Raw genomic sequence first — 23,941 nt, 5'->3', positions numbered from 1 at the left:
CAGATTCCAAAACCGCTTTTCCATTATAGTTCAAAGGGCTCCATACGCGAGAATCTCTTCCACATAAAGCGGCCCAAAAGTGAGGAGATCGGGGCTCTGTTGATTTTTTTTTTTTTTTGGCCAAAATCAGCTAAGTGGAACCAAACAGAGCCATAAAATGGTTTTATTCATTGTAGATTGGAACTCTTATGCATATGCTTCATTATTCCCTTTCAGCATCCATCTAAACGCTTCTGGCATTGTGCACGCCCACATGCCGTTAGGAGTTTAGGACAAGGTGGCAAAACCACACGTGATACTTGAGATAGCTTCCACTCATTAGCACACTATTATCTTCCATAAGAAGTCAAGACCATCGGCAGAAAAAAAAAATGATGCTTCACAGATCTTCGTAGAATTAGAGCACTCACATTTCTGCATAGACCCAGATAAATTTGCACAAGCTTCTTAAACTCCACAATTGAAGTTACACTGAATTTTCCCCAGTGACTACATTTGATTAACTGGCAGCAAGGTAAGCACATGGTTTATCACAAATAACCTCACGCACAGGCAAAAAAACATGTTCCCTACAGATCCTTAAACTTCATATATCCTGTAGCGTAGCATCCAGACTGGATTGAAAAAAAAAACTGCACAAGAAGCACCTCAGTGTGTAAAGGCAACAGTAAGTCTGAATTATACAACAGAATCAGCATAGAGCAAACGAGAATAATATAACTAAAACTGAAATAGCAGCATCTCAAATAAAGCTTAATAAAAAGATAGAACAATGCACTCAGCGGTACAAGGTAAAATTAAAATTTTAAAATTCTGCAAGCATTCAGGTTTCAGAAAATCACGAAATGCCTCCATCCTGTAGTATTTAAACCTCAACCCTATAAGGAGGTAGATATGCAGCATTCGACCATTTCCAGTTTTCCCTAAAAAATCTGACACCAATGAAATGCTTATAACTTTCTTTTGTCAGACAGCCTAAATAACTGAAGATTGGGCTCATAGCTCGTAGCATTATGATTTTCGTCATAATGGCTAGTTCAGAGTATCATCTCAGCTCAGCATTGGGTGATAGGCAATCCTTATTGCTTGCTTGGTGCCAAAGAGGGAGATATCAATAACATATAGGATACTATTAGTCAGTTTTGATTTTTCAGGGATACTCCACAATGCAAATGGTAATGTGACTCTCCAAGTTCTGCGTCTCATCTGGGCTCAGCTAATCGTGCGTTAGCAATAAAAAAACATACCTTAACAAACTAGTTGTACAATGCAAAATGCTTTTATCCAGAGTTCAGTAAGGAATGTAGGCTCTTCAGGCCCTTGAAGAAAATATCCGAATGCCCAAATGAAATGGAAGGTTCAAAACTACATGACAAACCCTACATCCGCAATGAAAACCAGAAAAATGTAAAGAGGTCACTTGGCCTAAGAAGTCATTCCGTTTACTTTGATCGCACAATGAGATCTCAAACACTTGCAGACATTGTACACTATGTGCAATTCTAAGCTATAACTCTAAAAGCGCACTTTATTTTTAATAGTAGTCGGATATTTGAACTTGAAAAAAATGCCCTATTAAAATAACAGATGCAAACAAAATGGAGTTACAAGTTACAGAATCGTATAACATACTCATTTGTGGATTTCGGCTTTGTGGACAACTACTCTTGAGGCTTCATAGCCGGGAACAAAAGTACTTCCTGAGTTTGCATCAAAAGATAATATATCAAACGGATAATACTCCAGTGAACATCAAGAAAGTAAAAAAATTTGAGCATTCATATGGAAAAGAACAAGTGATGGAAAGACTCAAACCTTGATGTTCTGGGAATCTGTTAGCAACATCGTGAGGCGATCAATTCCCAAGCCCCAACCACCTGTTGGTGGCAGGCCATACTCAAGGGCAGTACAGAATGTTTCGTCCAAGGCCATAGCTTCATCATCACCAGATTGACGATCCTGGACAGGAATACAGGATATAAACTTGAAGATTATACAACTTCCCAATGAGCATTCTCTTTCAGACTCCTCTTCTTGTCATCCTTTATCCCATTTTTTTCAGTGTACATTCTTGGCTTGATATTCTTAAGTGCACACATGCATGTGCATACATGATGGATTCAGAAATCCCAAACATAGCGAATATGTTGGTTGCAACAGGAATTTACAATCTGTTCAATAAGTTCGAAATGTACCTTTAGTTGTTCTTCAAACCGTTGCCTCTGCACAACAGGATCGTTTAACTCTGTGTATGCATTGCACACCTACGACCATTTGAAGGTCATACTGTGAGACAGCCTGAAGGAAGCCAACTATGGAAGTGGCGAAGTGCCAAAGAAGAAAAGTGTATACCTCATGTTTGTTAACAAAGAGCTCAAATCTCTCAGTTAATCCAGGTCGGGACCTATGCCACTTTGCCAATGGACTCATTATCTCTGGATGATTGATGAGAAATGTTGGATTCACGCATGTTTCCTCCAAGAAGTGGCCAACTAACTATCAAAGAGCAACAGAGCACATCAATACAACAAATATAATTATAAAGAAGACACTAAAACAGAAACGAACAACTCAAAAGCCAATACCTTGGCATATATAAAAATGAATTTAGATTAAGCTAACATCCCTGAGAATTTGGGTGTTTGTTTCCAGGAGAGTGGAAACATTATTAAAGAAATCAACATGTTAAGGATCTTAACAAATCAGGGATTCAACTGGAAATTAAAAAAAAAAATCAACCAGCTGGATGGACAATGCATGCTTCTTCAAGCAACAAAACCATATTGCCAACACTGCAATCTAACTAACAAAATCAAGTACAGCACCAAATTGCCATGTACAAGAAGTAAAAAATAAAACCTTGTCAAGCAACCGTGACGTCGTTTGGGGAGGTGGGCATTTCACATCATACTGAGCACATGCTTCTATCAGGTATGCATTTGCTTCATCACTTGATAGATCTTTTGGTATATTGAGATTGGCCATAGCCTCCAATTCTTGAATCATATCTATCCTTCTGTGATAAGATAACAGAGAACTTGTATAAGTTTTTGTAGCAACTGAAGAACATGGAAAGCTAAAAGAACATCTAGGGAAAATATGAGTTATCAGATGCTTTGATGAATATCTTGTCTATAACCTGAAGGGAGGTGAGAAATCAATCTCTATTGGGGGATTTGTAACTCCATTTGCATGATATTTTATCTTGTAGCCACCCGTCAGCTCCTTAACCATGCCTGTCGACCATGAAAGAAAAATGAATAGGTTACACTACAAAAGGGAAATATTTCATAGGTCCTCCTTTGAATGATGTAAAGCTACACTATTGCATTACTATTTAGGTAAAAGATTCAGATGCTTAATTCAGATACAAACATAACTGTTTCTTACAAGATAACATGGCTTCAGTAAGCTCCATCAAATCATCGTAATCTGCATAGGCCATATAAAATTCACAAGTTGTGAATTCAGGATTGTGTGTTAAATCAATCCCTTCATTCCTGAATTGTTTTCCAATTTCATAAACGCGGTCCAGTCCACCGACAACCAATTCCTTCAGATATAACTCAGGAGCAATGCGCATATAAAGCCTCATGTTTAATTCATTGTGGTGTGTGACGAAAGGCCTTGCAGCTGCTCCACCAGCGATCATGTTCATCATTGGAGTCTCCACCTAGAAACATATGAAAGGGTCAGATATCAAACTATCAACTGAAGTGCAACTAAATAAATCCCGAGTGCTTACCTCCAAAAATTCACGGTCATCAAGAAACTTTCGGATAAAAGAGACTACTTTGGATCGTGTCTTGAAGATATGCCTCACTTCATGGTTTACCATAAGATCAAGATACCGTTGACGATACCGAGTTTCCTAACATCAGAAAACAAACACTTCATAATTAAAGCACTATTTGTAGTTATTATTAACATATGAACATAGGCTAAAGAAAAAAGCGAACTATTCATCATTGACACCCATTGAGAGATTAGGGCTAGTTGAAAGCCACCTGCATCAACTTAATGGTCTCACTGTTTAAATCAGATCAGAAACAAGTGGCATGGCCAATTAGCTTGCTAAAGAAACTATGGAGGTGTTTGGTTTGAGGATCCAACTCATCCAGATTGGATGGTCCATTTTGGGATCATCCCATGACCTTGTGGGATGACACCATTCCTCGCTTCTATACTAAACATGTGCTTATGCGTAATGAGGTGGTGATGGACCAACCCATTCAATTACTTAGGCCAAACAAATGGGTTAGGTTCGGAGTCAGGATCGGACGGTTCATCACCATACCATCAAAACAAACACCCCATACAGGTACTGGGTAGGTCACAAAACAAGAGATAAAATGATTGACCTCTCGGCATGTTACTGTTGTCAGTATGCACAGTAAGGCCTTCTTTGCATTATCCAGAATGGCCAAGGATCCTGGGCCGGGATCCCACACCATCCTGGACCATCATTCAAACAAAGCATAAACAAGTAAATATATTATTTTAACAAGCTTGCTAATTCTTAAATTGTGCTGATATTGCATGCCCGACTTATCCACATTCAGCCAAAACGTGATGACAAAAATGGATCAGCCACATGAACCCAAAGATGTCATTTGCATTGCATAGCTGCAAGATGAGTAGATCTATGACTCACCTCCAGGTAAGCCCTTACCCTAGATTAAATTACAGGAGTCCACTAAGAATCTTAAGCCTGCCTATAATTGTTCGTTACATATATAGGATACAAATGGAAAGCATGTTATTCTTGCAAAGCATGCTTTATGCAAAATTGGGGGAAAAAATTGTAACTACTGATGTGAAAGCAGACATAAATAAATATTAAATTCACAAAAAAGCAATTTTAAATTATAACTATTTGCAACCATACCATGCCAGAAAAGGAATAATGCTACTTGCTTGCAAAATAAGTAAACAGTAACCAGTGTTTAGAGTGACAACAGTAGCAGTTTAATATGTAATGAAGAATGATAGCGAACCTGATCTCTCAAAACATAATTTTCGATGTTCCTACCCATTCCTGGAGTCCACGGTGCAGGTACTGCACTTCCTTCACCCTTCTGTAGAGATAAACACTAAATTTGTAAATATTATATGCTTATGCAAATAATCGATCAATTGTAAATATTCCAATTAATATTATATAATGGGCCTTCTTAAGAAAATAAAGTGGACTAAAGCAGAGCTCCAATCCCCACAACACATTCAGAAGGTACACAAATTGAAACTTACAAATATGCTTAACACCATACAGGACGCCTTCCTTCTCATGGATTAAATGATACAAAAATTGAGATATTTCTTTCAACTAGGTTTTGATTCTCACCTGTCGAGGCATCATATGCAGACACGGAGAGAGCACAACAAATTTCCGTGGGAATACACTAAGCTCCCCTCTATTGCTTTTTCCTGGTCAACAAATTGAGAACTCCAAGTTATCAAATGTAGCAAAAATAGTAAAATGAACAATCGTCTTATCTTTTGGTAATTGCTTGTCTATTGCCTTTTCTTGTTCAACAAATTGAGAACTCCGAGTAATCAAATATAGCAAAAATAGTACACAATGAACAATCATCTTATCAATTATCATTTGGTGATTACTTGGGCAAAAAAAGTGCACCATTGGGACACTTGTTTTAGAACTGCACAGCTAATCGGGGACATAAGTTACATAATAGTACACTTTACTTGTATCAAATTCAAGAGGTATTAATTTCAGTGATAGAAAAACATATTACTTGAATTTAAGTGTATTGAAACTGCAAGAGTAGATTGCAAGTACCTACTTATTTACATTTCTATAGGCTACGAACAACAAGTGATATCAACAGAGTCAATAAAGGTTGAATTGAAATGCCTGCTTTTATAGTTAAGAGCTTGAAACTTTAAGCAGAATGCAAGTTTTACAAACCTGGATAGCCACATATACCGACAATATCACCACGCTTCACACCAGAGTGGTACCTAGAGAATTCAGTTTCTTCCAATTCCGAGGTCCTATGATGTATAAAAATGTCAACAAGACAGTCCAGTTTAAATAAACAATAGATCCCTAAAGGCTTGTTCTACTAATGAGATATTCAGCATCATATCTGGCTTAACTACTGTACAAGATACAAACATTTATATATATAACAGAGCAATATGCTAGATATGTGAAATGTGCATAAAAATAACAGTGCTGACCAAATAACAAAAAGTTAAAAACTAGCTAAGCAGCATGTGTTTCGTGTTGTTTAGGGAATAAACAATAGATCCCTAAAGTCTTGTTCTACTAATGAGATATTCAGCATCATATCTGGCTTAACTACTGTACAAGATACAAATATTTATATATATAGCAGAGCAATATGCTAGATAAATGAAATGTGCATAAAAATAATAGTTCTGACCAAATAACAAAAAGTTAAAAACTAGCTAAGCAGCATGTGTTTCGTGTTGTTTAGGGAATATTCCCAACACAAATTACATATAAGCGGCCAAATAGGATTAGCAATTCATAGATCAATAATGCTCATACAAACTCATAATGCACCTTGAGTGGCCTTGGTTTAGAACTTTGATTTCTTCTAAATTTCAATACTTGACCTGGCATTTATGTGCAAAATTCATGCGCGCATTCTACCACTAGGGAACTTTTTTCTATGAAATAAGCACACTATTTCATGACATTCACCCAGCTGAGCAATCAGACCCTTTTTTGTTATGGTACCATAAACTACTGACTAAGGGCCTGTTTAGTTGGGCTAAGGATTTTCCAAAAGCCACTTTTAAAAGCTACTATTGAAAAGATGCTTATAGAAAAGCTGATTTTGAATTGGCTTTTAATGCTGATGAAATGTATAATATATGTAATACCCCTCAGAACATCATCCCTCATAAGCTACAAAAGCTCCTCCAAACTAGCTCCTGGCTTCTTAGTAATAATAATAGCTTTTGCCAGCTTTTGCTTCTCAGAAGCCATTTCTAGAAGCGGATTGTTTGGTTCGTCTTTCTCCTTCTAAGTAGCAAAAGCTAGCCGAAGTTGAACCAAACAGGGCCTAAGTGCAGCATATGAGGAAAAGTTTAGTGAAATCATTAAAAGGATAAACCCCATGTGGTGATTGATAACCACCTCATGCAATAAACGCCAGTTGCATAGTGTCAACATGACAATGGACATCATATTGAACTTAAAAGTTTTACCTGGCATCAGCCATCACTTGAACCTTCACACCATCACCATAAAGATCATAAAAGAATAGCTTAGACGATGATGTTCTCTTGTTCATGATCCTCCCTTAGAAAAATAAATTCACAAATGAGACCCTATGCATCTCCAAGTTAAGAACACAACCCTAGACTAAAAGGAGTTACCAGCTAAACACTCTGTCACATCAGCAAGCTTCTCCCCATCACTCAAGCCCTTGTACTTCCCAATGTAATTGGCTACAGATATGCCAACTGGAAACTTATGTGGATAGGGATTTACACCAGTGAACTTGAGTGAATCAAGCGTCTTGAGCCTATTCTCGTAATATTGCTGCAGCAGGAAACATATTCATATGAATCTTTGCAATAAAAGAAAAGGGAGCAATTCCATAAATAAACAGAGGAACAGGGGCAACTAAACATACAGTGGGGTCCATGTCATCATCGTCGGCAGCAGATGGCTTCTGGGGCTTTCCGCTGGCAGCAGCGGCAGTTGCCTAAAACAACGAAGCACACATTCGTATTTAGAGTTTAGCCACCAAGATAGCGAATAACTGAACTTTCAACTGCAGCATTGGAGTCATCTCTACAGCTACTGGAACAAATAAATATTTATTGGACGATATTACATGAATTAACTAAATAAATTAACGATTCGCTCAGCTAGTAATTAGTAAGAGTTTTGATATGACAAAGAAATGGCTAAATAATTGAACGGTTTCCACCTTGTTCCTCCTCTCTTCCTCCTTGAGCCGCCGCTCCTCCTCCAGCTTCTTCCTCTTCTCCTCCCTCTTCCTCGCGCTGCACCCATCAAGCACGCGACGATCAACCAAAAATCAGATTAAAAAACCTAGGAAAATCCGACGACGCAAAATGGAAGCCCGGGGGGGGGGGGGGCGCACTTCTTCGAGAGCTGCGGTTCCTCGTCCCCAGCAGGCGGGGGCTGCTGCTCGTCGCCGCCGCCGCCGCCCGCGGAGAGCCCTGCGAGCTTCTCCGCCAAACCCAACGCCGAGGCCTCGCCGTCCGCCATGCCGCACCGGATTCTAGGGTTTCCTGGGGAGGCGGAGCGCAACAACGGAGAAGGAGCAGATGAGTCACGGAGGGGGTAGGAAAACGGAGGCGCAGGTGGTCTAGGGTTTTAGGACTGTGGCGGCGCGGAGAAAAGTAAACTGCTCGCCAACTCACCTTTTATTTTTATATTTTTTCTATTCTATTAAATATTTAAATTTCAGAGAGGTAAGGATGGCCACAATGGCAAAACCACCTTTTTACCGTCCTACCCGCCTCTAAGAGGGTGGTTAGGCTCAAATTTGGTGAAATTACGTGTGTATAGCTCAATCTAAAAAGTATACGAAAAATATTTGAAACTGATATGTTGCAAATTTTGGATCAAAATAGTCAAAAAGTGCTAATACGGCATCATGGAGTAGTGATATTATAGAAATTGTGGATCGTTGTAAATTTGTCGATATTTGTTTATGTATTTGATGTAAAATTCTATCAATAATTTTGTAGTGATGTATTGTTGGGATGATACAAAATCTAATTTTGTGAATAAATTATAGATGTGAAGCACTCTTAACATATTACACGATACGGAGGTTACAAATGGACAAACAGTATATGGGACATACGGTGACAAATATTACATGGGACCCTAACCATGAAGACACGATGACAAAAAATGGTGATATGTACGGTACGCATAAAGACTTACCTAATAGCGTGCTGCTGTTAATCCTAACATGTCTTAGGGAGTGAAAACATGACGGGTTACATTAGATGCTCTCTACTGAGTGCACCTAGGATATTTGCTCTTTCTCAAGGTATCGGGGCCAGCCGCCTTAGCCAAATATGTAAGAAATGCAGCTATGACATGGTAAGTAGACCATAGAGAATAGACACGTCCAAATATGTAAGAATAGTTCGCTAATCGAAGATTCATCATGAAACAAAACATGTAAGTTACAAAAGCAAAGGTACAATCCTACTATTGTCTCCCCCACTGCCGTCGGCCAGTCCCACCATCATGGTTCTGGAGCCGCTGCCTCTGGTTCGCCCTCACATGCCCCCTAGAGTAGGTCAGGGTGTCGGGTAGACCAACCTGTCTGGTAGCTCTAGTAGGGATCAAAGGTGTCGAGGCCTCCTCCTGGGTGTGCTGTGTCCGAAGTGGAGCACTAGGCACCTGGGACTGCGCGACGACGTCGTAGTCCAGTGTGTCTCCGAAGAAGTCCCTCACGAGGTCAAATGAGGGTCTGGCCCAGACTCATCCTCCTGACTCAGGTATGACGACTACGAATGTTCCACAGTCGTCCATGTGTACTGACTAGAGGGGTCTACGAACAGATGAATTTATTAGATACAGAAAATGTGCAAATGAAAGTATTTGTATAAAATACAATATTGTACCTGTGTGGTATGCAGGTGCAGCAGTAGATGGCCAAACGTGCGTGCCGTAGTAGGGGGCGAACGGTGGAGGTGTGACCAGTCGAGGTGCAACTGAAGACGGCCCGGCCTCATCACCGTAGTAACATGTGGAAAATATTAGATATACTATTGAATACATTGAATGTGGCAATGTAGTGTCGCCCATTACCTGAGAGGCCTGCAAGCGGTGAGGGTGTTGGCACTGGGCTTGGTCTAGGTGGCAGTATCGAGACGTGTGTAGGTACACCTAATATTTGTTTAAAATTAATGCATTAGTAACAAAAGAATATCCCTAGACGTTGTGCGTATGCAATATCCATACATATTGTGTCCGCGCACGTAGGGCATGGTCCAGGTGGCCGTGTGGGTGTCAGTCCTGGTGGACGGTGTTGCACATCAGACCTTCTGGACGATTCTGTGTGGACGCCACTCGACTTGGCTGGAGCACCGATGATGTCTGCGGTGGATCGGCAAGAGGTAAGCTTCAGGGCCCGCATGGTCTTGTCGAAAACCCGCTTGACAAACCGCGCTACATCCGCCGCACTGAGCTACACCCCTTGCCTGAGGCGGTCCATAGTTTCAGTCGCGTCCCTATGGATATCTTAAATGATATCGGTCTGTGGAAACAACAAGAAATGAGAATTTCAGTTTATAGTCGTTCTTATAGGAGTATATGATAAATAAATGAGATGTTAATTACACATACCGCTAATGCAATGTCCTCATCCCAATGGCCCAAGTAGGCATCCGTAGTCGACGCGACGTGGTGCCGGACAGTCTCTGAGGTGTAGGTGACTCGTGTATGTGTACGTGGCACGTACCACCGCATGTACTCCTCGAAGCTCGGCTTGTCGAAAGGACAAGCCTCCTCCATGATATCCTCAAGGGCATAGGACCATGCTGAGATATACGGCGCCAAGCGATCTACCCAGAGGTTGCCATCCAGCTGTCCCTTTCGTATATACCTACAAGTCAACGACGTTAAATAGACTATCAATGAGACGAATACTATGGATTATTTACTTGATTTTAGTTACCTGTGGACGTGGCCTGGAACCGTGCGAACATTGATGAGGGGGAAAGTCTGGAAGCGTCCAAATTACCTCATGATACGGTGGGGTGAGTACTTATCACACCCTAGTTATTTCAACTTTCTGGAAATAGTAATAAATGTCCTTTTCCTTAGAATATGGTGTTTTACTTTGCCTTAAGACTTTAGGAGAAAAATATTTTTTTTCTAAAAAAAATAAGTTAGAATTTTGAATTTAGGCTTTATTATAGTTTGTCGCATTCATAATTGAGTTTATCTACATTAGAGTTTTTATTGTGTGGAAAATATACTTTTGAAAATCCCCGAGCGCGTTATTTGTAATTAAAAAGAAAATAAAATAAAGAAACAAAAAAAAGAAATTGGAAAATGCTATTAAAGAAAAACCTTTTTCTCTCTCTGGGCTGAAACCTTCTTTTCCCGGCCTTTTTCTTCCTCCCCGCCCGAGCCGGCCTGCTTTTTCTTCCGCCTCCCCACTTGGGCCGGCCGAAGGCCGCGGCCCGGCAATGCCGGGGCGTTTTTCTCCAGTGGCGCCTGGCCATTTTCCGTCTTCACCCGCAGAAGCTGCCAAGTGGGGCCCGCGCCTTCTTCCTTCTCCCGCCTGCGCCGGACTCCGCCCGATATCGGATCAAAACCAGCGCCGTTCGCCGAACCTTCCGCGTCCGAATCCCAACTGACTCAGGCCTATCCGTAGCCGCATACCCGCCTATATAAACACCCGAACACCCTTGGCCTTTTCCCATCTAAGCATCGCGCCTGCACAAGTCGTTTCGCCGCTGCCATAGCCGAGCCGCCCCAAGCATCGCCGCCGCCGTTCTGACGCTCGCTCGCCGTAGCTGAGCTGCGTTTGAGCATCTACACCTTCTGCCGCACCCGCCTCCGCCTTCTCCGTCGAATTTCGGTCACCGGAACTCCCTCCCCGACATCGCCCGAGGCTCGCCGACGTCAACCCCGCCGCCGCACACCACCCGAGCCGCGCCGTCGTCGGTACGTGACTAAAACGGAACCCCCGTGCTCCCTTCTCTCTTTGCCGCCGCTCGCCGTCACCCCCCGTAGCTGGCGACGAGGTCCGCCGCCCCTCCGGCGAATAGCGCCGCCGCACCGAGCAGTCCGCCACCGCTTCTCCTCTGGTGCTGGTCAGCTAAAGCCCCCCCACACCGGTAGCCGTTAGATCTATCCTGGATGGCCCGGATTAAAAGCTTCCCATACCCCTTCGGTGTCCAATCACCTCCTGCCACGTGGCCACTTAATCCTAGTCAGCAGATCATGCCACATCATCGCTTGCATAGCCAGCCACCTCATCCTTTTAGTCGACGTGGCAATGACACGTCAGCACACCTTTTCCAGTCCTTTTTTCTATTTGATTTAATTCGGGAATAATGACAGTTTTGCAATTAAGCCCCTGTACTTTCCTATATTTAAATAAAAATCCTTGTAATTATGCAGATTAGTCCCTGAACTTTTTCTTAATTACAAATAGGTCCCTCAATTTTTGCAAAAAGGCCCCTAACCTCTCTGTTTTAATTAAATTAAGCCCTTGTTATTTTTTCAGATGTAACCCTAATCGTATTTATAGCATAACTTTCTCGTTTTAGCTCCGATTTAGATGATTTTTGCGCTCACATGTTCGTAGCAACGTGTACTATCTTGTAGTACCTTTTTCATAGATGTGAGCTACTATGTGGTGTACTGTTCTTAGTTGATTTTGTTGTTTGCTTTTCCGGTGCGTGTCGAAAGTAGACGAAGAGCAGTTCGAGAACCTTCAGGACCAAGTTTTTGAAGAGTCTGAGCAGCAAGTTGGGAGAGGCAAGTGTCCTTGAACATTTTGATCCCAGTTTGTTTAAAATGCATTCTTTCAAACATGTATGCTGTTAATCCTGAATCCTATGTATGTATAGCACCCTGTTCCATATAATTCCTTGTCGCCATGTTGATAGTAGAGGATATGATAGGTAATCATGCTTAGCTTCGTACAAGGGGATTGAAGGGTTAAGGGTTAAACATGATTAACTAATTAATGCAATTATGAGTTGGGAATATTAATGATGGCAATAGCAACATGGAATCTTAGGCCTTGAGCAAAGTTGGGTCAGTGATGATGAAGTTATGATGTTGGTTTAGTCTTTGCTCAAATAACCTAAGTAAGGACCAGGTCGTGGAGCGACAACCCAAGAAATTTCGTACCAACCACGAGACCTGGTATGGGACAGGCCTAGCCTATTAATTAGTGAATTCCAGTTTTTGTGTGTGCCAAACGGAAGAGTGGATGTGTGGAGACGGCAAAGGCTAGAACTATTTGGTTAGTGGTATGAGATGTGTAGTGGAAGGGAAGGGTGAAAACTTCTTGGAGCTACAAGGTGCAAAAGGGGGCTTCTGGGTGGTGTGATGCCACTTTGACGGCAGTGAAACCTAGCGGGGATGCACGTACTGGATGAAACTTTGTAACAGCTTTGAAGTGACTTTCCGGGCGACACACCATTGGCGTGTGTTAAGTGTCTAGCTAACATGGCAACATGGAAATCACGACTCGCGGGGAAAGCTGGACAACCTCTGCAGAGTGTAAAAACTGTTATAACAGCTGTGCTCACGGTTATGAGTGACTTGGATCCTCACATGATTAGCCAAGAGGGTTGGGTCATTTTGGTCTGTTGGGAGCCTGATGTGGGAACTCAGGTGGAGGGAAAAACCGTGGAGATGGTTCTAGGAGCTGGAGGTCTAATGATGATGAACCTAGTTAAGTAGGTTGCTTTCAATAAAACTTCGTTAGTACAGTTGTCTTTTATGCAAAACTATAACTGTTATGGCCTGCTCCTTGTTTAAGCTTGCATAGCATTTTATTTCCCACACTTGCGGAGTACTAGTTGTACTCACACTTGTTGTTTTTACCCCAAATGCTGTTCAAGCGCTGCTCAGACATTGAAGGAGATCCAGATTTCTTTGATGATGAAGAGGAAGGCTGCTAGGCTGGCGTTTCCCCCGGTCAAATGCCTGTGGAAGTTGGAGTTTCGCGGAGTTTTGCTGTGTGCTTTTTGGTTAAAGACTTTTGGTCTCATTATTTATTATAGTTAAAGCGTTGTAATAATGACACTGGGTGTGATACACTGATGAAGTCGTTGCATGTATGAAATTTAATCCTGGCATACATGTGGTTTACATCTGGTTTTGCCCCTTTCTAAAACCCGGTGTGACAGTACTCCTCGACGTAGATATCGAAGAAGAGCGGCTTCTTCGTAAGCAAGTACTCCTCATTGCGGCTACACAACGGAGACAGACCCAAAGACGCACAGACTTGGATGAACAAGTAGCTACAGGGGGTCCACACCATGTCGTCTAGACGAAGACGGTCGAACTGCGACCTAAAAAGCTCGTATGCGCTATGGGCCTGCTCATACGCTAAGTGCGGCTGTGGAGAAACATAGTAAAAATCCAGAAAAAATATATGGCAAGTAAAGCATTAAAATATTGTGTATGTACCCAGCGTTGACACCACAACGAGACCATGGTGGGCTTGTCCTCCTCAGGCTCGCCGTACCATTCCTCAGGGTATGGGGACTGGTCCACAATAGGTCGGCCTATCGCGAATTGCTCGTAAGACCATAATTGCAGCAGTAGTGGGCACCCAGCAAATGTGGTTAGTGACTCATTCTTCGTGCACGCATCGCATAACGCTCGATACGTCACAGCAAGGACATTAGAGGCTCAGCTCAACTGTGGGACATCATCGGGCTCCGCATCCGCTATCCACCTCGCGTACAGAAGGTCTTGGCCGCTGGTGAACATAACCCAGCCAAACAACCAAAGCAGGTAGGCCTCCAAGTGCCTTGAGACCGAGTACAAGCCGGCCTTCGGGTGCATGTATGCAGGCTACAAGTAATGCAAATGATGATGAGTAAAATATCTAAAAAATCGTAAAGTAATTGGGAAGGTAAATTGGAAGGTATCTGTAACTGTAGGATCCACTTCTTCGTGGGCCCTCGCGGATCCGACAGGAACTCAGGCACGTAGGTGGGAACCAGTGATGCATGACATTCATCTAGTCTGTATCCATGTCAACGACTTCAACGACAGCTCCAGCGCAAGGTAAGCCTAACAGGTAGGCTACGTCCTGCAACGTTGGAACCATCTCTCCGCAAGGGAGGTGGAAAGTATGGGTCTTAGGCCTCCATCGGTCAACCAGTGCAGCGATCAGCGAGCGGTCGAAATAGAATCGTCTTGCCGTTGCCTCAGGGTTTTTTGTCGCTCGGGCCTCCACCAAATGACACAGCGGTAGGAGTCCAGATGCTACCAACCTGCACCATTGGGAATAGCACATGAATGTGGGGCATGCAACAAATAAATAAATTGGCACATACATAGCTAATTAGCGACATACCGATGCTTTCAACGATCGCCAATCGTAAGTAGCTTCCAAGGGCCACGTGGTCGGAAAACCCCTAACTCCGTTTGGTGAACGGCTGACAAGAAGTTGCGGTACTTCTTGTCCACTGCAGGGTCAAGAAGCTCGGGGGTCGGTGGGTGCGCCATATCTGTGTTGAAACCAACTATAACATACACGTACGAAAAGTTATGTGAATAACATATAACATACACGTACGAAAAGTTATATAAATATATTGCAACATGTAGGTACACAATCAGGTACAAATTTAAGGTCCAAATTCAACGTAGGTAACTAAGGGTAATACCTTACAAATATAAGAGTGAGATACGCTAAATACATTCACACTTAACCGAGGTTATGCCCCCACCTACATAACATGTACATTTTTCGGACAATACTTGTATATGTGACCTGTTTCTTTGCACTTGTTGCATCGCTTCACCCTTGGACCCGCCTCGGATTCGTCCATATCGTTTTGAATCCGGCGAGTTTGTCGACGTCCTGGTGTGTTCTTCATCCTTTCGAAGTCTGGCACATAGATTTGTGAGGGACTTGGATTACTTGTAGATGTATCAACAATGTCGTAGCTATATAACTCATGGTTTCATATATTCAGTATCTGATCCTTCATAAAGTACTTAGAAACATATTGAAGCATATTGTGCTCCGCACATGCAGCTATGACATGTGTACATGGCTTGTGTAGTAATTGTGGCTTCTGGCACGTACAGATGTATGTTTCAATCCTAAGCACACACTATTGCACATGTCGCTCACGATTGCCACCCCTATGACCCTTATCACGGCACATGACACCGAACCTGTGCTCCGTAGCTCCCTCCTGATTGGCGCGGTACATATGTGCTTTCTTTGTGGCCTTCTCTATGTACTCACATAGCATCGATCTATACAGCATATGGTTATCTTTCATTGCCTTTGAAGTAGTTGCGTAGCGATTAATAAAATATTTGCAAGCCCATGCATAATACCTTCTACAATTCCAACAAGTGGGAGGGACCTCATACCCCGTGTGACCCAATTGTAGATCTCAGCAAGATTAGTTATCATTATCTCTTACCTTGCCCCACCACTGTCGTACATCAAAGTCCATTTTTCTTTTGACTCATTTTGTATCCACTGCAAAAAGTTCCTAATAGATGATCCTGACCTCCTTACTATCTGAGGAGTATCTGTTGAGAGAGGTTCAAGAGCAATCGGTTCATCACCTGTGGCTACTAGCTCAGCTGTCTGCTTTATGGTTAGTTCGTCTAGTCTTGCCCATAGGACATTGAACTATCTGAGGAGTATCTGTTGAGAGAGGTTCAAGAGCAATCGGTTCATCACCTGTGGCTACTAGCTCAGCTGTCTGCTTTATGGTTAATTCGTTTAGTCTTACTCATAGGGCCTTGAACTTTTTCTACTGGTTCTGGCTACATAATTTCTTGAAAGGCTTCATCAAGTCCTTGTTTTTTTAATTGTCTGTAAAAGTTTGCACCCATATACTATATGTACTACCTGCTCTTCAAGTCACGTCAGAGGAAGAAACGGGTTGGACAGGTTCACAGATGAACCGGAGGTGGAGGAGCCAGAGGGGCTGGCCATGGAAAGCGAGAGGCAGCGGAAAAGTTAGAGATTGGATCGAGTTTTCGCTGATACCATGTTGAGAAAGAAGTAGATACAAAGCACACCTATATTCAACTCAGTTACCGGTATTTGTACAAGGGCAAGAAGCCGATCGTGAGAAGTGATTGGCCTACATGCGTGGATGGTGAACGTGAGATCAGGAGGGTAGGCAGTAGAGCCGTGAGAATCTGTAAGAAGCTAACCAACTAGCAAATGGTTTGGTGTGTAATATCTGTTCTCCTACAGATCCAATAAAATAGAAGGAATAATCTGACTTCACTGTTGAAACAAGATGTTCTTAATTGTTTTTTATTATATAAGATGGGGACTCATGTCGCCATCGAATCCAGACCACGGTTCACAAATGCGTCGGTAACCGCCCAAAAATCGCGGTTACCGACCTTCTCGGTCCGATCCGGTTTCAGAAACTGAACGGTAACCGAAATTTGAATCCAAAAAATTCGAAAAAAAAAATAAAATAAAAAATTCAAAAAAATCTTAAAAAAAACTAGACATAATTGTAAGACCTTCTGTGAATTTTTTTTCAAAAATAATATCGTTTGCATCATATTCTATAGGGAGAAAGTTTGAAAAAAATGAAAAAAAATTGAAGCGTGCAGCTCAGTTATTAACTCACGTTAAGGAAAAGTGTAACATGCAAACACATATTTTTCTTGTGTAAAACGTATTTTAAGAGAATCTTTAAAATTGATTTCACTTTATTTAGAATTTTATTAAATTCTCTATGATTTTTACAAAGTTCACAAGCATAAAGTGAATATGTTAAGAAACATCATTGTAATTAACTTTTTCATGTCTACTATTATTTTTTCTACGTAAATCATAGTATAAATAAGCTAATTTAAGTGGTTTCACTAATTTTTGAGGTGTGATGGGTCAGTTATGAATTAATCTAGTCGTAACATATTTACACAATCATGCATGTTACAATAACTAATTCATGAGTTCATGTATTTTTAAAAGACATAGGATCATGTAAGAAGACTAACAAAATTAGTTTCATGATTTTTGGATTAGCAACGAGTAAACTATGCATTTAACTTGGTTTAACAAATACAATTTCTCACAGAAAATTTTGAACTTTTTTTTAGTATAAATGCTTTTATCATGTAGATCATGTTACAAGGAAACCAACAAAATTTGTTTCACTTGATTTGAAGCTCAGATGAATTAATTATTGATTTTACAAGGTTGAGCCATTTTTTGGATTTTTTGTTGAACTGCGCTGAAATTCGATAAAACCGCTCGATAAATCGAGAAAACCGAGCGGTTACCGACCCAAACCGCTCGGTAACCAACCAATTCAAAAATGCGAGAAAATCGCTCGGTAACCGACCCAAACTGCTCGGTAACCGACCAAAACCGAGCGGTTACCGAACGGCTAAAATCGCGATTTTTTTTTCTAAATTTTAAATTTTGCCAAATGAATTTTCTCCGATTTTTTTTGAATTTTTGACCGGTAATCGCGGTTATCGCGCATTTTCGGTTACTGCTGGGTTCGGTAACCGAGCTCCGGTCGGTAAGGTGAATCCTGATCCAGACACAATGGTTGTCTTCGACACTTTTCTATAGCCATTGCTTAGCAAACCTTGGTTCTATCGGGTAGGGTTCTTGAGTGATCACAGGCGGATAAATGTGGCCGTCACACGAGCGAGGAGGCAGTGCTGCCTGGTGTGCGACGTGGAGACTGTGAGCAACGACAGATTCTTGAAACGCTTGGTTGAATACTTTGAGGAGAACTGGGAGTACTTGAGCGCATCAGAATACCAGAGCACCTGACTGGTGTGGCAGCCATGATATCCGCACTTCTACGCAAACTCGGTTCAGTGAAAATATTCCTGCGAATTGTGATTGATTTGTCAATCTTCTTGCACATGAGAGGTGGAGTGGCACTTTGGCAGCGCATGTGTGCCCGATGGCATCTAGCAACTAGCATATCCATGGAAACCAGTAGATAGGAGCTTCATGGGAAGCCATTGTAATGCTCTGGTTCCTACCTACCTTTTGCTTTTTATTTATTTTTATTTTTTAGACGATCTTTTGCTTTTTATTAAGAATGTATGATGTGTTTTTCTGCGGTTGCCAGCATCATTGGAGCGAAATGTTAAATGCAAGAGAGTGGAATAGTGTAGGAGGCAAGTTTTGCTACAGGACACTCTGACTTTGTGACTTCTGCCAAATGACACAATGTTTTAATCTTTGCTGTTGGACTCTACATAAAACTGAAAATTTTCTAGAAGACACCGCTCCTATTAAAATAGTAATATCCCAGTGAATAGGAGAGAGAAACAGGTTGAAATGTTTATTTTGCCCTTCGGTGTCTTGAAGCAAATATCCATTGTTTTGTAGTGTCCAGTAGCAAAAGGCAAAAAATTTAGTGCCCTGTAGCAAAAACCACATAGTCGGTAAATTTGGAAATTTAGACAACATACACGACCGTATTTGCGAAATTAGACAACATATCGACGTATTTGCAAATCTAGCACTCGTATTCGGTATCTCAAATTCCGAAATTTGGATTTCGGTAACTGAAATTCCGAAAACACTGAATTCGGCAACTGAGGTGTCGAATACGGCCCAGCCGTATTCGGCACCTCAGTTGCCGAATACAGCCGGCCGGCGTCCCATCTTCTTTTTGCCGTGTCACATCAATCTTTGTCACGTCACGTCGTTCGTTTTTTTGCATCCCGTGAGTTCGGCCGGCCGGTGAATTATTGGTGCAGGATGCATGCACGTTGGTCTGCGGAGAGCTAAATAAATTGAGGTCGCGAAGAAGAGAGCAGCAGCAGAGCAGAGAAGGGAGCAAGGAATGCGAGGAGTGGCAGAGGAGCAGCATCTCGAGTAGAGAAAGCAGCAGAAGAGGAGCAACGCGAGCAGCAGAAGAGGAGCAACGCGAGCAGCAGCAGCGGCAGTTTAATACTTCGAGATCAGTCACTTTCGTACCGGTTAGTTATTAGATTACCTATTTAATACTTAGGTTAGTAATAATATTTAGAGTAATTAGCTTATTTGGTTAGTCAGTTTCGAAATAGATTAGTTCTTTCGGTAGTAGATTGTTTAATCCGTTTAATTACATTTATTTAATTATATTAGTTTATTTAATTAGAGTACTTAGATTATACAAATTAGATTATTTAATTATGTTATTATATTACTTAGATTATTTAATTAGAGTACTTAGTTTATTTAATTAGAGTACTTAGATTATTCTAATTAGATTATTTAATTACGTTATTATATTACTTAGATTATTTAATTAGGTACTTAGTTTATTTAATTAGAGTACTTAGATTATACAAATTAGATAATTTAATTACGTTATTATATTACTTAGATTATTTAATTAGAGTACTTAGTTTATTTAATTAGAGTATTCAGATTATTCTAATTAGATAATTTAATTACGTTATTATATTACTTAGATTATTTAATTAGATTACTTAGTTTATTTAATTAGAGTAGTCAGATTATTCTAATTAGATTATTTAATTACGTTATTATATTACTTAGATTATTTAATTAGGGTACTTAGTTTATTTAATTAGAGTACTTAGATTATACAAATTAGAATATTTAATTACGTTATTATATTACTTAGACTATTTTATTAGAGTACTTAGTTTATTTAATTAGAGTTTTGAGATTATACAAATTAGATTATTTAATTACGTTATTATATTACTTAGATTATTTAATTAGAGTACTTAGTTTATTTAATTAGAGTACTTAGATTATTCTAATATGTTGTTCACCTATTTGTTGAACCATGAAGTCTTAAATCATTATCATGGCTCATGGTGGTCTTCTCGAGCTTCTTCAGCAGCGGTACGACGAGAACCATAGGGGAATGATGATATTCACAGGACAGCAGGTACCACGTTTATATGTGCTATTTTATTGCCATGATAATTTTGAACTAACTCTGTACATGTATTGGATAACTCATGCAGTTGGGTCCGTTACGAGCCCGGAGTGTGCACAAGATTAAGGAGTTGGACCCTCGATTCCACGAGCCACTCGCACGGGCGGGACTACTACCTTTCGCTCTCATGATGGCCGGAGCTCCCATGGAGGTCGGCGGTAGGACACCTCTGCCGGCGATTGATGAGGCACTGCTCACAGGTCTCGTCGACCGGTGGCGTCCTGAGACGCACACGTTCCACTTTCCTTTTGGCGAGATGGCTGTAACATTGAGGGACGTGGCCGTGCTGACCGGGCTACCAATCAGGGGCGCCCCGTTAATAGTTTCGTGACCCGCAAGGGAGGAGTGGAAGGGTTATGTTGCGGATAGGTAATTATTTGTTATGTAATGCACTTCAAATATTATAGTGCTATTAAAGCTTCATCTGACCATCTGCATCTTATAGGTTTGGTGTGCAATACGACGGGAAGGATGTTGACCTCTCCATGTCCTGGGTTCATGGGCTCCCACAGTTCGGTCCTTGCCCACTGGATGCGGACGAGGCTACACTTATGCAGCACTATGAGGTGTACTTGTACATCCTGCTCGGAGGCATCATGTTCTGCAATACAGCAGGCGATTATGTCGTCCCCCATATTGTATAGTTAGCAGCCCACCTCGCGTCACATCCTTTTGAGCCTACATCTTATAGTTGGGATCTGCAGTGTTCGTTGCAACCTATAGAGGTTTGTGTGATGCAACCCAGCGAACAAAGAGGAAGGCAACTATTACAGGGTGCTTACACCTCTTATAGCTATGGAGTTGGGAATACCTCCCGGTTTTCAGACCTTGGGTGCTCAAGTGCTACTACCCAGTCCACATCTCCGATGGCATTGCCGATGACATAAGGCCAACGATGGGGTATCGGTGGATTCATGCCAGGCTAAGATGGAGTCAGCAGCAAGACCATGGTAACTACTCCAGGGTGATCAGTGACCTGGACGTCCTCAGCGCTGATCTAGTGGAGTGGGATCCATGGCGTATGGCACGAGTAGAAGAAATTGCAGATGGTGGACTCATCGCATCCTCTTGTAGCCGTGACGCAGACTTATGGTTGACCACATGCTTCTTGTTGTACATGAACTGCGTAGAAGTATATTCTCCAGAACGTGTACAGAGGCAGTTCGGGTATCGACAGGTAGTGCCAGTACCACCACCACGAGACGCCGGACGGGCGCACGAGTAAGTGTGTTATTGTATGTTGCCTTAGTACATTGGTTATCCATGTTAACAAATTATAACTGTTTATGTCACGTACAGGAGGAGCTCACAGGGGGGTGGAGGCATGCAGAACTGGGCATCCAAGAATGCCGACTACATACGGAGGTGGACAGAGTCAGCTGCGGTCGATGTCATCATTACTGCTGGACAATACGACGAGGCCACGTACTGGGACTACCTTGCTTGGTACCGTCCGCGCACACGTGCCACCTTACTCAGCGGACCTGTACAGCCAGGCCCCAGACCCTTCCCCGAGGATCGTGCCCGCCTACTTCATGTTGTGGTAAGTGATGCGTTACTTATAATGGTTTTCTTTGGAAAATCTCTGTATTACTGACATGTCCCTCATCTTATACAGACTGAAGAGGCGTATGAGATGCATACTCAAGCGGATCAAGCTTGTGGGGAACCAAGCAGGTCATCATCGCGGAGGGATCGTAACCCTCTCCGGGAGTACATGAGGACAAGAGGATCCCGCTTCCTAAACGCTATACGTGGTCTAGGTGGGTGTGCCCCGCAATGGAGGGGGTACGACCAACATGCCATGGACCCGTCTCGTGCCTCCCACAGCAGGCGGTCATCCAGTGCTCGTGAGGAACCCGTCCGGTCAGAATCACGACATACATCTTCAGCTTCGGCGCGTCATGTCTCATGTTCCGGTGCCCGAGTAGGTTACGCTGGGTTCACTAGCACCTCCGGCTACGATGACACCTCCGGCTGCAGCATCTACTCATCAGGAGGACGTCGTTGACTACACGCAGCAGACCCCTTGCTGGAGCGACCCTAATGCTTTTGACTGGGGTGCTGCAATGCATGCGACCGCCACCTTCACTGATCTACTCGGTGGACAGTCCTCCCATGATCTCAATGAACCTGGAAGTTCACATTGGTACCAGCATGGCGAGCCTTCGGCACACTGGACTCCATCGGAGCACGTTCTAGGGCCGTCCACACTTCCGCACGAGGATCCTTCGGCATGGTACATGCAGAGTCGAGTAAGCGGGGCGGGATACACGTTCGGTGGGGTTCCCACAGGGCAGGCAGATGATGATGAAGACGACCAAGGGCACGCAAGGCAGGGGCCTGCGCAGGCTGCTGGGATGAGAGCCACACACCCGCCAGACGCTTACACGCCTGGAGATTGTGTGAGGCATCGTCGCCGTTGAGTAGCCAGGACAATTTGTCATGACACATGTATTATTGATTTTAATGTCAAGGTCATCCCTATTATGTCTTATTCACTGTATTGTTAATTTAAGAAATTCTCAGTACAGAGGAAACAATAGTAGTTGTAAAGCATAAGTAGCATGAAACCCGGTACAGAGGTTACACATAAAGAGCGGACAACAACAAACATTATCATGTACGATACGCCTAAAGAACATAATAACATGCCTTAAGGGAATAAAATATATAGGGTTACAATAGATGCTTAGGGCGAAGGAAAGTGGCGACGTAAATTAGCGTAAGAATTCCAGGTGCGATGGTCAAAGCTCTCCGGGTAAGATGGTTGTCGTCTCCGAGGTGGTTCTGGAAAGTTGTAAAAATGAGTACGAGCAAATCCATCATCATTTTCAGGGTCATCGGTGTCCTCCGGAGATGGAAGCCTCGGAGGGCGGGGTCGTTGTGGCATGAAATCGTCGTCGTCGTCATCATCTTGAGGTTTCTCCGAGGTGGTACCACGTCCTATTTCCCTATCAGTTGTATGGCATCTCGATGTTGTGCGTGAACGTCCTTTTGCAGTGTTCCTAGAACTTTCTCCTGTATTTCTGTTCGAACGTCTAGGCATGGGGGGCATGAAATCGTCATCGTCTTCGTCCTCGTCATTATCTGGATGATTCGTAGAGGTCGCCTCTGTACCCCTTTGATTCGCTGACTATCGTCGTCTTCTACGCGAACCAGGCATCACACCTCCGCCGAAGAGCATATACATCGTCAAGAAGTGTGAGATTTCTTTGTTGATCAACTGTTCATCTTCCGGGAAAGCCTGACGCAGAAGAGGACCGTTCGAATAAATGGAAATAAGATAAGTAGGGTGACCAAATGTTTA

At 42.4% G+C, this 23,941-nt stretch overlaps 2 protein-coding genes across 2 annotated transcripts; one reads left to right on the top strand and one right to left on the bottom strand.

Annotated features, from left to right (window-relative positions):
- Positions 1-388: 388 nt before the first annotated feature.
- Positions 389-8,373, bottom strand: LOC133915881 (lysine--tRNA ligase-like). The gene is made up of 17 exons (XM_062359256.1): positions 8,112-8,373; positions 7,935-8,010; positions 7,635-7,706; positions 7,375-7,540; positions 7,204-7,297; positions 5,930-6,015; positions 5,345-5,427; positions 4,998-5,078; positions 3,746-3,871; positions 3,391-3,673; positions 3,140-3,236; positions 2,860-3,016; positions 2,353-2,496; positions 2,196-2,264; positions 1,816-1,959; positions 1,633-1,700; positions 389-632 (listed from the first exon to the last, which is right to left on the bottom strand). Exons 1-16 carry the CDS (start codon positions 8,237-8,239, stop codon positions 1,662-1,664), a joined length of 1,845 nt encoding a protein of 614 aa, XP_062215240.1. The 5' UTR covers positions 8,240-8,373; the 3' UTR covers positions 389-632; positions 1,633-1,661.
- Positions 8,374-21,396: 13,023 nt separating this feature from the next.
- Positions 21,397-22,729, top strand: LOC133914262 (uncharacterized). Its single transcript, XM_062357388.1, has 4 exons — positions 21,397-21,852; positions 21,931-22,174; positions 22,250-22,532; positions 22,563-22,729. Exons 1-4 carry the CDS (start codon positions 21,527-21,529, stop codon positions 22,640-22,642), a joined length of 933 nt encoding a protein of 310 aa, XP_062213372.1. The 5' UTR covers positions 21,397-21,526; the 3' UTR covers positions 22,643-22,729.
- Positions 22,730-23,941: the final 1,212 nt, after the last annotated feature.

Source organism: Phragmites australis, chromosome 4 (assembly GCF_958298935.1).
Source record: "Phragmites australis chromosome 4, lpPhrAust1.1, whole genome shotgun sequence".
Lineage (NCBI taxonomy): Eukaryota > Viridiplantae > Streptophyta > Magnoliopsida > Poales > Poaceae > Phragmites > Phragmites australis.
The sequence above is the reverse complement of the archived record's forward strand: the minus strand, read 5'-3'. Positions and strand labels throughout refer to the sequence as shown.

Coding starts and splice junctions, on each gene's coding strand:
- LOC133915881 (XM_062359256.1), bottom strand. CDS start 8,239: ATGGCGGACGGCGAGGCCTCGGCGTTGGGTTTGGCGGAGAAGCTCGCA. Junction 8,011..8,111: donor GAACCGCAGCTCTCGAAGAA/GTGCGCCCCCCC, acceptor TGATGGGTGCAG/CGCGAGGAAGAGGGAGGAGA. Junction 6,016..7,203: donor CAAGTGATGGCTGATGCCAG/GTAAAACTTTTA, acceptor TATACATCATAG/GACCTCGGAATTGGAAGAAA.
- LOC133914262 (XM_062357388.1), top strand. CDS start 21,527: ATGGGGTATCGGTGGATTCATGCCAGGCTAAGATGGAGTCAGCAGCAA. Junction 22,175..22,249: donor CCCGCCTACTTCATGTTGTG/GTAAGTGATGCG, acceptor CATCTTATACAG/ACTGAAGAGGCGTATGAGAT. Junction 22,533..22,562: donor TACATCTTCAGCTTCGGCGC/GTCATGTCTCAT, acceptor GTGCCCGAGTAG/GTTACGCTGGGTTCACTAGC.